This window comes from Hermetia illucens, chromosome 3 (assembly GCF_905115235.1).
Source record: "Hermetia illucens chromosome 3, iHerIll2.2.curated.20191125, whole genome shotgun sequence".
Classification (NCBI taxonomy): Eukaryota; Metazoa; Arthropoda; class Insecta; order Diptera; family Stratiomyidae; genus Hermetia; species Hermetia illucens.
The window spans coordinates 20,322,591-20,337,596 of NC_051851.1; the positions used below are offsets into that span (position 1 = coordinate 20,322,591).

At 44.7% G+C, this 15,006-nt stretch overlaps 1 protein-coding gene and 2 non-coding genes across 3 annotated transcripts in view; 2 read left to right on the forward strand and 1 right to left on the reverse strand.

The window, feature by feature from the left end:
- The window catches only part of LOC119651541 (endoribonuclease Dcr-1), a 37,613-nt gene extending 28,607 nt beyond the window's left edge, over positions 1 to 9,006 (forward strand). The window contains exon 12 of the mRNA XM_038055172.1: positions 8,519 to 9,006. Within this exon, the coding sequence (XP_037911100.1) occupies positions 8,519 to 8,687 (169 nt within the window). The 3' untranslated portion in view covers positions 8,688 to 9,006. The remainder of the gene's footprint in view (positions 1 to 8,518) is intronic.
- Trnav-uac lies at positions 2,444 to 2,516 on the forward strand. The gene has a single exon. It is a non-coding gene; the product is annotated as a tRNA-Val (tRNA).
- Positions 3,565 to 3,637, reverse strand: Trnav-uac. The gene has a single exon. It is a non-coding gene; the product is annotated as a tRNA-Val (tRNA).
- Positions 9,007 to 15,006: the final 6,000 nt, after the last annotated feature.

Below are 15,006 nucleotides of genomic sequence, written 5' to 3' on the forward strand. Positions count from 1 at the left end.
ATCCTGCTGACTTGTTGGTAAAACTTGCGCGCCTGGTGCGGTTGCTCCCTGTACTTTTCTAGTTCACAGACTTGTTGGTTCTCCCAGGCTTCCTTTTTCCGTCTGTGAAGTCGCTTCTCCGCTCGACGGAGTTCGTGATAAGTCTCTGCGCGTGCCCGCGCTCTTTGAGAATGCAACATTACTCGGTATGTGGCATTCTTCCGTTCCGTTGCTAGCTTACATTCATCGTCAAACCAGCCGTTCCGACTCCTTTTGCGGCTGGGGCCAAGTATATTTGTGGCCGTATCCATGATAACGTTCGTCAGGTGGTTGTGAAGATCATTGGTTGATGCTTCATCTCCAGGTCCTCTATTGACTGCGGTTATTGCGGCATCCATTTCCCTCTTATAGGTGTCGCGGAGGGTTGTGTTGTGGATGGCTTCAGTGTTCACTCTCACCTGATTGTCAGAGGGGATTCTAGGTGGTATTGTTATTCGAGCTCGGAGCACCATGCCAACGAGATAGTGATCCGAGTCTATATTGGCCCCCCTATATGTTCTGACATTCATCAAGGCTGAGAGGTGGCGGCGTTCGATCAACACGTGGTCAATTTGGTTGAAAGTGGTCCCGTCTGGAGAGGCCCACGTATGTTTGTGGACCGCTTTCCGCGCAAACCAGGTACTTCCAACAACCATTTCGTGTGACCCTGCTAATTGAATAGTCCGCAGTCCGTTATCATTTGTTTTTTCGTGTAAGCTATGGGAGCCAACGTATCGCCTGAAGACGGGCTCCTTCCCTACTTGGCTGTTAAAATCCCCAAGTATGATTTTGATATCATATCTGGGACAGGCTTCGAGGGCTCTTTCTACTGCCTCGTAGAAGGTATCCTTCTCCGACTCTGCAGTCTCCTCTGTAGGGGCGTGAACGTTTATGAGGCTTATATTTCTAAACTTGCCTCGCAAGCGCGGAGTGCATAGCCGTTCGCTTATACTTTCAAAGCCGATAACAGCAGGTTTCATTTTTTGGCTGACTAAGAAACCTACTCCGAGCACATGGTTTACTGGATGGCCGCCATAATATATGGTGTAGTGGCTCTTCTCCAGGAAACCGGTCCCTGTCCATCGCATCTCTTGCAACGCTGTTACATCGGGCCTATATTGGGACAGGGTATCGGCTAGCTGCTTATCAGCTTCATCTCTGTACAGGGAGCGCACGTTCCATGAGAAAATGCGCAAATCGTTGTTCCTTTGTCGTTGCCGGGTCCGTCGTTTTAAAATCCGTCCTATCCGAGGCTCCTGTTGTGGCTTCGTAACAGGTTGTTTTCCGTGTAGGGTTGTCAGCCCTACCCAACCCCCAACCTGGAGGACCAGTTGGTACAATTTGTCCCGTTTTTAGGCGCGGGAGACTCGCCTTCATCCTTCTCCGTCTGCAGCTTTTCGTCAAGAAAGAGCTCCCAGCGGTCACCACGTGGAGGTGGAGATAGGGTTTGGTAGTAGAGCTGTTGGTGTTGGTTCAGCAGGCATTTCCCAGGTTTTATGCTCCATCGTGGGTACCAATCCACGTTTCGCCCCGGGACCTATACTACCCTTTGACCACCCATGTTTACATAGCGGTCCGAATTCACTGTCACTGTAACCTCATTTTCCTCAAAAGACCAGGGACCAATAATTTCAGCTGAGGAAATTGCACACCACACTGTGACTTTGGGTGAATGCAAAGGCTTTTGATGCAATTCTCGAGGGTTGGTGTCAGCCCAGTAGCGCATGTTTTGTTTGTTAACCGACCCACACAAATGAAAATGGGCTTCATCGCTAAAAAAAACAATAGCACCCTCGGGAACGACATCAAGAAGAAGCTCACACGCGTCCATCCGAGAATTGAAGTCACGTTCTGAAAGTTCCTGCACTATCGCCATCTTATAGGGATGAAAATGAAGATCATCACGAAGAATTCTTCTCACAGAACGATCGGATAGTCCAAGGGCAGATGCGTGTTTGCGCGCAGAACGCCGTGGCGATCGCAACATTGACGCTCTCACTGCTTCAATGTTCTCAGGTGATCTAACGGGTGGGATGGCGACTGAACCGTGTCGGGACGAAACTTTACAGTATCCCCTCTTGAACGAGACCACTAGCACTCCGCAATGACATCAACTAACTGAGTGGCGCGCATTTTAAAAAAGGAAGTTATGCTGCCGCACCCTGTATTTAACTGTAAATAGAATAAGGAGTACGGGAGTTTCAATTAAACGCCAAGAAAGTATTGTGAAACATCTGGCTCCAGTTATTGGAATTAATTTGAAAGCAGTTTGGAATTTACTTCATAAACTTCTTTAGCCTTTATCAGGTTCAATCAGGTAAAATTCACTATTTTTCTCAGACGTGAGTTTGCTTTATTTACTTAATAAATTTCACAGTGTTTGGCTAGTGACATGTAACTGTAACTGAGAAAGTGAAAGTCATGTGGTTCCATAGTGTAGCGGTTATCACGTCTGCTTTACACGCAGAAGGTCTCCAGTTCGATCCTGGATGGAACCATGGGTTGATTTTTTTTTATGGTTTCTGGTATTTTCTGTATTATCACTAATGGTAATATTAAATGTAAATATACAATTGTAGGCACAAGACTACCATGATTTTAGCGATCCCGCGTTTTATTATAATTTTTCAGTAGAACGGTCCGATGCCTACACATATTCATCATGAATGGAAAGCTAACCTTTATCAAAAAACTTGACTGATGGTTTCATCTCTCTTGAAGTACGATAATATTGAACTAGTCTCACATTGTATAGATTTCATTTTCATTTTCAAAATCATTTTTATTTAAAACAAATGTTGAACAGTAAAAATATAGATCGAGAAAAACGAATGAAAAATCAAGAGAAAATGGAATAACATTATGGCCACTGTGGGCACTCAAAGTTTTTTACTAATAAATAACAAACCATATTTAATATAACAAAATGCATTACATTGAAAAATAATATGTAAGTTATCGGGAAATAGTCAAAACCCCGACAAACATTGTATAGATAAGTTAGAACATTTGGATACCTTCTTGCTGTCTTCTGCTGTCAGATGGTGTTACCAGAACTACGGATGAATAAATCAAGATGCAGTACTAGAAGTCAGCTTGAAATTTAGCGAATGTATAGATGCTATTGCGCTGAGAACACATTAATTACGAGTCAAGTTTCTGTCCATCCTGTTCATGGGGCAGGATGCATAAATAAAACCATCCTAGATTTTTTCCTTATTCGAATTTTAACACTGAAAATGAACAAGTAGACTGGACGTCCAAATATGCAGTATTTGCCAAAAAATAAATTTCCGTAAATTTAAAGGGAAAAATTAAGATTTAAATGTAATTAAGGTATTCCCTCTATTGGTGTGTTATCATAAATTCTAGATACAGTTTTGTATTTGATATAGTTCAAGGAACTCTTTAACCAAGAAAGAAAGTATTCAATTTATTTGTCTTCTTGCTGTTCTGGCCTTTTGAAATTGTTGGTATTATGGTAGGAAAAGACCAGGCTCCTCAGGATCTTGTTTTCAAAAATTAAAAAAAAAAAAAAACACCACATGGTTCCATCCAGGATCGAACTGGAGACCTTCTGCGTGTAAAGCAGACGTGATAACCGCTACACTATGGAACCATATGACTGTCTGAATGAATGGAAATCTATTGTTAAAGGGACCCATATACGTAAACTATTAACTTATTGTTTTACGATATCGAGATGTATTTCAATTCTGCTCTGAAAATATGTAAATTTACCTTAGTTATAAATTGACTACGCTAATATAATGAATAACCTTCACATATAGTTGAAGTTTAGGTACGGTTACGTTATGGAAACATTTTACATCAATCTAAAAATTAATTTGATTCACACCATAGACAGAAGTACTTATAATAGTCATCCAGTGCTATTTTTTCGCGAATTACTCAAGATTTCTGTCATATATGGCAAAGGTGACTTTCCTTTTCCTGGACAATAATAATCGTTCGTTGGCGCAACAATGTGTTAGAGCACTTCATTTAAGACCGTATTTCCTGGACAATAGTCAACAAAAAGCAATTTTCATCGTCTTAATATTAGTTTGGAATAGAAATTAATTTAGGCTATACCTTAGGTTGTAATAAGTTGCTTATCACTAACTACCAGGGACATCCAGAAAGTAGGTTTACATAATTTGTGCAGGCTTAAACAAATATTTAGATGAAAAATACGTGGTTACATTTGTATATTTTTGTGTAATCTTCTGCCAGCTCCTTTGCCTAATTCTCGTCGTACTATGAAAACTTATTTTCACTCATGTGTATCTACAGGAAAGTGAACAGATGGTGATGTGTGAATGAGTCGCACGGACTGTTTCTTCTGTACTTGGTGGTGGCAGTATTTGTCCGTTGTCTTCAGTTGGCGGGACCTCCAACTCGCCGATGTTCTGGTTATTCAGTAATTCATCAAAGTACTCAACCTTTCGCTTCAATATGCCCATTCTATCGGAAATCAGATTTCCCTCTTTGTCTCGGCAGGATGAGCGTCGAGGTGTATAAGGCTTCATCCTGTTGAGTTGTTGGTAAAATTTGCGCGCCTGGGGCGGTTGCTTCTTGTACTTTTCGAGTTCACAGACCTGTTGGTGAGTGGTTTAACAATAACTAGATATCTTAAGGCGGGGGTTGACCTAGTTAATAGTAGGTGATACTATAGACAGGCACAAGCGATCCTGTTGAATATTAAAAGTGTATCCGGCCATTAATACAGCGACGGAGGCGAATTCATAATAGTGCCCCAACTTCCCAGCGAAGCAAGCCGTCCGCATAATCCTCACAATGGGAAGCGGTCGCCGGTCCGACGAAAGTCTTCAGCTTCGACAGGGAGGCCTACTTGGGCCCGCCTCGAACGTCGAGCTTGAATAATTGTTCGCTTCGATCAAGCAATCTAAAGGGGCTCTCGTATGGTGGTTGCAGTGGTTTCCGAGGGGCGTCCGCTCTGATGAGGACCTGGTCGTACGTCTCGAGATCCCTGGAGGTGTTGATCTCCGATGTCACGTGTCGAGACGGTGGAGTCGGCCGCATCCTTAAGCAGGCGCAGCATTCCGGAGTTGTTTAATCCTGCTTTGATGTCTAGAACAGGGTCGGCGTGAAGGCATAGACTTTCCCCGTAAACCATTTCCGCCGGGCTGGCCGCAAACTCCTCTCGCTAGGCTGTACGGAGGCCGAGGAGGAGAAATGGCAAGGACCGTAACCACGACGGATCGTTGCGAGCCATTATAGCGGCCTTCAGGGTCCAGTGCCAATGTTCCAGCATACCATTGGACTGTGGATGATATGCAATAGTCCCATGCCGTTTAAAGCCAAGGAGCTTTCTGAACTCCGTGAAAAGAGCAGCTCCAAATTGCATTTCCTGGTCCGTGATGATGACGGCTGGAATATCAAAGCGCGGAATCCACTCTCGACGGAGGGCCTCGGCACATGATTCTGCTGTAATGCCAGATCGCCGCGTAAACCTGTCGATGATTTTTAGGCAATACTTGAATTGGAGAGATGGAGATGGATGGTGTGAAAGCCCTTGGTTGACCGAGGGAATACACCTACCTCTTTTCGAACGTACTTGTTGATTTCGCATGTTTGGCATGCGATACAATGTCTGGCCCAAGAGTTTACGCCCTTGTTCATGCACGTCCAGAAATATTTTTCGGTGACTAACCGGTTCGTCATCCTGTTGCCTAGATGCGCAAGATCGTGAATCGCGTGGAATACTTCCCTGCGAAAATGCGCTGGAATGAATGGCCTGGGTTCCTTATTTGATTTTGAGCCGAAAATAGGAAACTTCTTCTTGAATTTAAGTTTGGAATTTCCCTTCAAGCTCTAAAGCTCCGCGTCGTCTTTTTGTGCCTCGGCGATTGCGTATAATCGATCTCCGAAATTCGAGACAAAGCGTCTGCAACAACATTGTTTTTACTCCCTCAAGGGAGAAACGGAAGTATTTTATAGCGAGGTACACGGCGAGTGGTTCACTATCGTAGGTACTGTAGTTGCGTTGAGCCGGGTTGAACTGTTTTGAAAAGAAGCTCAACGGTTGCCAGATTTGATTCAGCTGTTGGTGAAGACCGGCGTCTACCGCAGTATCTGAGGCATCGACGAACATAGCTAGGCGTGCATCTGGCTGAGGAAACGTCAGCAATGTTGCATCAACACGCTGTTGTTTGACCGATTCAAACGCATGGACGGCCTCAGCACACCACGGGACCTCGCGGGAGTTTTTAGCTTTGGACCCAAACAAGTAGGCGTTCAGGATCGCTTGATAATGTCCGGCCCTGGCACAGGTCCTTCACCGTGATTGGCAGGGGAAAGCTCTTAATTGCCTCAGTCTTGTCTGGGTCAGGTAGGATACCGTCAGCGGTAACTAAGTGGCCGAGAAATTTCACCTGCTTCTATGGGAATCTGGATTTTCCAACGTTTAAGTTAAGTCCAGCCTCAAGGAGAAGATGAAAGATGCATTCGAGATGCTCTAAGGGCTCAGATGCGGAAGTGAAAGCGACCAAAACAAACGAAAAAAAAAGTCGGGAACGTCTGTGCAGCGTTGTATAAGCCGAAAGTCATCCTAGTGAACTCGAAAAGTGCGAAAGGTCTGCAAATAGCCGTTTTCGGAATGTCTTCTGGAGCTACAGGGATTTGATGATATGCCTTAGTAGATTCAAGGTCGTACAAACACGGCAGTTCGTTAGTGAGTGCGCGAAATCATAGATGAGTGGTATGGGATATTGGCCTGGAACTGTCTGAGTCCTAAGATACCTATAATCTCCCTATTCGCCATTTGGCTTAGGGACCAAATGAAGCGGAGTGGACCATCTGTTTCATCAAATTTTCAAACTCCCTCTTCGCAACAGTAAGCTTCTGCGATGAGAGAGGATGCACCTTTGAGAAAATTGGAGTGCCGGTGGTAGTGATATGGTGGCGCACATCGTGCTTCACCGACTTAGAGAAACTACTTTCCGTAGTGATGTTGTGAAACTTTCAGAGGAGTGCACGAATGCGATGGTCGCCAACGTCCTCGAAAATTATTGAGAGTGTCATCTCGGCAGGTAGAAATCTTCTCTGACGTTTGCAACGTGGTTGCGGGGTTTATCAAGGTCCTATTCTGCATGTCAACGAGCAGCTCATAGTGGCACAGGCTTTGGCGTTGTCGTGTAGATTCCCTTTGTCAGCATTACCCTATTTTTATTCTGAATTTTTGTTTTTGTTTGTATAATAATAATAATAATCGTTGGCGCAACAATCCATGTTGGATCAGGGCCTTGAAGTGTGTTAGAGCACTTCATTCAAGACCGTAACGGTACACTAGGAGGCAATGTGGTCAGCATTGCGCTCGCCCGAGATTATTACCCTGATTTGACTCAGGTACTCATTCACAGCTGAGTCGCTGGTATCCGACGTCAAATCACGATACAAATTCCACTGCGACCAGTGAGATTTGAACCGCGACCTTCCGTACGACAGCCTTGCGCTCTAACCACTCAGCTATCCGGACATTGTATATGTTTGTATATGTTTCCCAAAAAATAGTTTTTTTTCCGGTGAGCATATTTTTAATCAATTTCTCCTATCTAGGGTCGAATATCACAACCGATAGCAGCTACGATGATGAAATCCGCGCGCGGTTGTTTTCAGCCAGCAGAGTCTATTTCAGCTTACAAAAACTGTTCCGCTCGAAACGTCTCACCATAGGGTCAAAGCTCTTACTGTACAAGACAATGATCTTGCTAGTCCTCATGTATTCCTCCTTCCTCCTTCCTGGGTTCTTAGCAAGAAAAATTGCGAACTCTTGGCCGCGTTCGAGAGAAGAATCCTCCGAAGAATTTTTGGCCCCCTACATAAGGATGGACGGTTCCGTAGTCTACATAACGACGAAATCTATGAGCGATACCAGTCCGTCCGGTTGTGAATAAAATCCGGCTCAATATGTAGGTTACGGTGGGCGGGTCACTTAATCCGTATGGATGAGGATGATCCGGTCCAGAAAGTCTATAAGGGCAATATCTATGGTAGAAAAAGAAGACGAGGCAGACCCTGCCTAAGATGGAACGAAGTCGAAGGCCAGGACGCCAGACAGCTTTTAGGGATATCAAATTGGTGGACCTTGGCGCAAAATCGGAATGTCTGGAGTTCCTTATTAAGGCAGGCCTAGACCGGATACTGGTTGTTGCCCCGTTGATGATGATGATGAAAGATGTGATTTCCTAAACTGGTATTAAGCCATTTCTCCCATTCACGGAACTAGCTTTTTGTTCTTCCACTTGTTACATTGAAGGTGTAAGGAGAGATCTAATCTCTTCACCAGTAAAATTTTAGATCATTAATAAATATCCCTTCACTTGCAACTTAATTCTGCTCCATTTACTTAAATTACACATCAGCAAACAAATCATATAATCTTTCATACAAAAAGTATTGATTCATATCTAACTAAGAAATCTCACACTATTTTCCTAATCTTATTTACCTTTGATATTTATCTTTTATTTTACAGAAAACCGGAAAAATTAGCAGACGGTAGACGGGTACGTGTTACCGTGGAAGTTTTCGGTAAGGGCACATATCGGGGAATTGGTCGAAATTATCGAATAGCGAAATGTACGGCAGCCAAATGTGCATTAAGACAATTAAAGAAACAAGGATTGATATCAAAAAAACATTAGATGTAAGTTTTCTATGAATTTTCTTTGCTTTCCCTTTCGTCCTCGAATCGAATATGTTGTGGAAGATGAAGCAATATGAATAATTTTTAAAAATTTAGCCAATGAATGTAAATGAAATGTTTTATGGTGACCATTTTTGTATTACGATTATGCTTCCAAAGTTACGACAATTTTTTTTCTCTTTTATTCTACGTTTTGTTGACACGAGTACATATTTTGCATGATATTTTGGAAAATTATTTTCTCCTGTAAAATAACGTTTAATCTAGGCTATAAGTGTAGAAAAGAATTGAATAAACCGTTTTGAATAATGAATTTATTTCGAGAGTTTCTAATAAATTTTTAGCATTCTTGTCTTGATTATAGTACACATACAGTGCTAGGCAAAAAAACGGTAAGAAAATCTGATTTTTGGGTAAAAATATCAAGCTGATCAAAAAAGTGAATATAAGGGTTAAAAAAGTTTTGTGTGAACACAAAACAAAATTCGTGTTTCTCTCGTGTTCATTCTTTCGGATGACTTCTTCCTGCCTAAGCTTCTTTCCGATGGCTGCAATCACTCTTTCAACTTCGGTTCATATCCCCTTTGCTTTCACCATAAGTTACATTATATTTTCGGGTGCAAAGTACTCCCCGGTTGTAGCTCCTAATGTAGTCTTTTGGGCTTCGAATCTGGGGCAATGAAAAAGGACGTGTTCTGCGTCCTCTGCAATATTTGGGCACTTTGGGCAATATGGCGAATCATCATCAACCCAAATCGATACAGATATGCTCGATAGCCTCCGTGTCCGCTCAAGAATTGAGTTAGGTCGAAACGTACTTCGTCGTGGGATATATCCCATATGATTTTGAGTCCAGCGGCCTTTTTCTGACTCGTCCCACTTCTCTTGCCATTCCGCGACAGTTTCAGTTCGTGCGAACTGTCGCCGACAGGCAGGAGATTCTCCAGTGAGATACGTTCGATCGTAAAGTCGTTGTATTTCTTCGCCAGAATCTCAATCGGGACCATTCCTGCTAACACGCAAGCTGCTTCATTGGATATTGTTCTGTAAGCGCAACATGTTCGGAGTACACTTATACGATACGCAACTCCAATCTTCCTCTTGTTTGCTATATTTTTTAGTGCACCTGTCCATACTGGAGCTGCATACAGTAGGATCGAACTGACCACCTTCGAGGTAAGGCCTTGAGCCACCTATATTTGGTAGCATTCTCGCAACCAGCGCTCCGATGTTATATGCCTTGGTTGCTGCACCCTCCACATGCAATCTGAAATTTAACTTCTGGTCAATCATTACACCTAAATACTTAACTGCCGGCTTGGAATGATGTGTGTCTGTCCTTCACACGCATTTTTCTCGGAGACGGTTATAGCAATAGACACCAAATTTGATGCAAAGGTGGGAACTGTGAACGCTCATACATATAGTGAGTAACATCCTTTTACGTTGAATTTAAGGGAGGGCCCCCATACATGCAAAAGGGGGTTGTAAATTTCATCAAATCTAGTCATCAAATATAGTCATGTAAGGTATCAAATTAAAGGTCTCGGTTAGTACTTAGTAGTTTTGACATTTGTTGGAAAGGTGGGGAGTGCGGGGGGTTGAAAGTGATCATTTATTTAAGGGGGCCATTCTCAGAAACTACCAAACCGAAAAATCTGAAAAAAATCAGGAGGCTGCCACTATTTGGTGCCTGGGCTCCAAAGCACCTTCCATACCGATATCTGTTCAAGTAAAGTTAATAATAGTATATTTGTATCCGGATAGCTGAGTGGTTAGAGCGCAAGGCTGTCGTACGGAAGGTCGCGGTTCAAATCTCACTGGTGGCAGTGGAATTTGCATCGTGATTTGACGTCGGACACCAGTCGACTCAGCTCTGAATGAGTACCTGAGTCAAATCAGGGTAATAATCTCGGGCGAGCGCAATGCTGACCACATTGCCTCCTAGTGTACCGTTACGGTCTTGAATGAAGTGCTCTAACACACTTCAAGGCCCTGGATCCAACATGGATTGTTGCGCCAACGATTATTATTATTTCCGAGTTATCACAATCTCGGCAGATGCCGGATTTCACTTAATACTAGCACTAAGTGCCAAGCATATGGCTCGGACGATCCTATCTACTTAAAAACTAAAGGAGCACTGGTGGCGGTGGCCGGTGGTAGGTCAGTGGGAGAATCCGTCGAGTACTCCCCGCAACATCGAGCACGTATGCAGAATGATGTACTTCTGAACCAGACTGTGCGAAAGTCCCAGGACATCAAGGGAAGCCGTCAGGGATTTAGGTACAATACCTGTAGCTGACAATATTATGGGAACTACAACCACCCGCTCGAGACGCCAAATTTCTTTGATTTCCCGAGCCAATGGCTCATAGTTCACCTTATTCTCCACGTATTTCCGTTCAATGTTGCTATTATGGGGGATAGCAACATCAATAATATACGCGGAGCGACCCGTCTTGTCAACTAACAGTACGTCAGGCTTGTTGTGTAGAGTGTGGCGATCAGTCAGAACTTGCCGGTCCCAATACATGCTGTAAGCAGAACTATCAAGTACTGCTTGCGGCTCATATCGGTATACCGGACATGTCCCCGTGATCAGCCCATGCTTGTATGCAAGGTTTTGATGGATAACCTTACATACAGCATTATGCCTGGTGATGTATTGCACCGGTGCCATAACAGTACAACCAGAGATGAGATGGTCCAACGTCTCTAACGCCGAACCACACATTCTGCACTGGCCGTTCTCCACCCGTTCTTTCATGATGAGCTTTTTATAAGCTCGGGTGGCGACCACGCCGTCCTGAATGGCACACATGAACTCCTCCGTCTCAGCAAAGAGCTCCCCAGCACACAGCCATCTGTTCGACAGATGCAAATCGACAAATGGCTGCCAAAGACAATTCACGTGTTTACCGTGCATTGCCTTCGACTTCCATTCATCGATCCGCTCTTGGTCCGACTTCACCCCACTCAGAGGATTGAAAGATCGATCCTTCAAGTTAAGTGGAGTCAGCCCACAGTCTGCCTTATAGACAGCCGCATGCAAGGGACTCGCCTGCTCTTTGCTGTAAAAATAAGCGCGCAGCAAGTCGACTTGGCGATGATGTTGTGCCGCCACGTCAACCACGCCCCTACTTCCGATGTCACGAGGCAGGTTTATCCGCTCCACGGCAGACTTTGGGTGATGCATTCGGAATTTGGACATAGTTGTCCGTGTCCGCCGCTGGACGTTTTCCAAATCGGTCTTCGTCCACGGCAATATTCCGAATGCATAAGCCAGTGAAGGGATAGCGAAAACATTCAACGCGCTTATTTTATTCTTCCCCGAGAGATGCGATTTCAGCACCAGCTTTACACGTCGCAGGAATTCGGACAGCAGAGCATCCCTCAGATCACCAACTCGAGCATGGGTTCCTTGCAGAATTCCTAGGTACTTGTAGAAGTCTGTCTCGGTCATAGCTTCGATGTGGAGGTCACCAATGCTATGTCCGGCATGCGGCTCGTGATGACCTTTGCGGATGGCTTGGATTCGACACTTGTCTAATCCAAACTCCATCCGAATATCACGGCTAAACATGTCTATTATTCGCAACAGACTTCTCAGATGGTTGTCAGTACCAGCATACAGCTTCATGTCATCTAGGTGCATTAAGTGTGTCAGTTCGCACTTAGCACGTAGGCCATACTTTATTGCAAAACCATGCCCTCTAGCATCATTCAGTAGCCATGAAAGGGGGTTCAGTGCCATACAAAAACAAAGCGGACTCAACGAATCCCTCTGGAAGATGCCCCTCCGTATACGGATGGGCTCTGAGGTATTAGTACCCTCAGATGTATGGACTGATAAGGTGGTATGCCACCCTTCCATGACTGTCGCCAAGAACTTTATTAGTTTCGGATCAATGCGATACAGATGTAGGATATCGATTAGCCAGGTATGCGGAACGCTGTCGAAAGCCTTGGCATAATCGATATAGCAACTGAAGAGGTTTCTTTGGCCTCTAGTTGCTTGTCCTACAACTACCGAGTCGATAATGAGTTGCTCTTTGCAACTCCTTGACCCAACTCGGTAGCCCTTCTGCTCCTCGGACAAAATGTTATTGGTCTCGATGTGCGCATTGATCCTTCCACTAATAATGGACGTGATGAATTTGTAGAGGGTTGGTAAGCAAGTGATCGGTCTTGTGTCTGCGGGGTCCTGCACCGTGTCCTTCTTAGGGATAAGGTAGGTAATCCCCGCAGTGAGGAAAGGTGGAAATTCCTCCGCCCGACTCATGACCTCATTTATACTGCGTGCCAACCGACTGTGTACGCTGGTAAATTTCTTATACCAGAAATTCTGCACTCGATCCAGACCTGGGCCCCTCCAGTTCTTCGAGCTGTTTATGGCTCGTCGAACTTCCTCTTCGGTAACATCCGCAAAATTCATGCCAGGTGTATTGGCATGGCGGGTGCCTTCGGCGGTGATCCACTCAGCATGCTCAGCATGTTGGACAGGTAACCCCCAAAGTCCACGCCAATACTCTTTCGCTTCCGTCACCGAGAACTGTATTGTCTGGGCTCTCTGTTGGGATTCGTTGAGAGATCTGAAAAAGCTCCGCTGGTTCCTCGCGTATGTTGCATTCTGGACACGTCTGGAATAGCTTTCGCCATACCGTCGTAACCGACTGCATATGACAGAAAGTTTCTGTTTTAGTGTGTCCAGAATTTCAACAACGAGTGTCTCACAGGGGATGGCCTAGTTCCGGTAAACACTCTGCACTTTATTTCTCACCCGCCGGCTGGCATTGCCAGTGGTGATCTGAATCAGTCTAGCAATGTCCTGCCTTAGTGAGTCCCGCCGACGTTCCAGACGAATCTTCCATGGTGGATCTCTTTTGTCACTCAAACCAATAACACGAAAGCGAATCTTCTGACCGTGCAATCTATAGCTGCAACTGCACCACAATACACAAGTGATTGTAGTTGCAGCAGCGACATATCAGCACACAGTCGAGATGCAATCTCATCATTGATTTGAGATAGAATTCCCAGAGTTGCTGGAGATGCATAGAGCCTGGGAATACCTGGTCTATGCAAAGGATCCTTATCCGAGAATTCTATACACGCTCTTTGGAATTCGTCCCGAACCTCAGCGGAAACCTCAGCTGGACGGTGGAGAAGAGTGCTTCGGCGAGTACTGAAACTGTTACCTGCAGTGCGGCATGGTGTTGTTGATGACGTCGCCTCTGCCCCCATCGACTCTCGATCACCAGTTTCCCCGATGACTTCAAGTCGAACACGCTCCCTGATGGTGGCCGGGATTGTGTCGCTGCTAGTAATAAAGCGGTACTGGTCTGCGGCTCGCTGCACAGTCACGTGCGCGAATTGCGCAACAAGGGGCGGTAAGATGTTGTACCCGCCCCCGCCGTTATTTCGTAGTAGGAGCGGATGATGAAGAGGTTCATTTCTTCGGTCCATTTCATCCGCTTCCTACGCGAACCTGCTGAAGTGATCGCCACAGATTGTGGCAAAACAGTTGCAGCAGGCGGAGCTGTGCTCGTGGTCGTCGCCTAGACGTCGAACCGCCCCACGACTAGCGGTTTCGACGCCGTGTTTTCCATTACAAGCGCCCGATCCAGTCACCAAGTTAGACGACTCCCGCCGGTTATCCGTACCGGACCTTAAATTTCTCCTTCTTCTCATTTTTGGTGGTGCATTTTATCCCTAGCTGCCAGGTGTTGAGATAGCTTCCTTAGTGAGTAATCTGCAAGACTGCAAAGTTCCTGCACTTTCCTCACCTACCCCCTGAGACGCTGCGGTGGCGAACAGCCATTCAGACTGAAGCTATCCATCCCTCCTCCTTTCACAACCGGGCTTGGGACCGGCTTCGGCGGAGTTATTATTATTAATAGTATATTCCTTTAATTTTTTGTAATTGGCTGGATACCCCGCTTAAGTTCATCCTAGCACCACGAAATTTTGCATTGATGTAGGCTATAATGTAGAGGTAAGATCATCTTACCAAGTTTCGTGGAAATTGCACTATTACTAACAAAGTTATAATACGTCAAAGTTGTTGCTTCTTTGAAAATTGAAGACTATGAATGTCAATATCACCCGAAAGTGGATACTCTCACATAATATATGGACATATTACGTGCTACGTACTAAGAAATACACAAAACCTTCCGTACCTGAAGCGTCCAGCTTCCGGTTTCCCGACTTATTGTATTGATAATTTGCATATTTTGCACTAAAAATAGTTTTTGGAAAAAAAACCTATGTAAAATTTTTCAGGAGGGTCTTTTATTCAAAATAAGTCTACG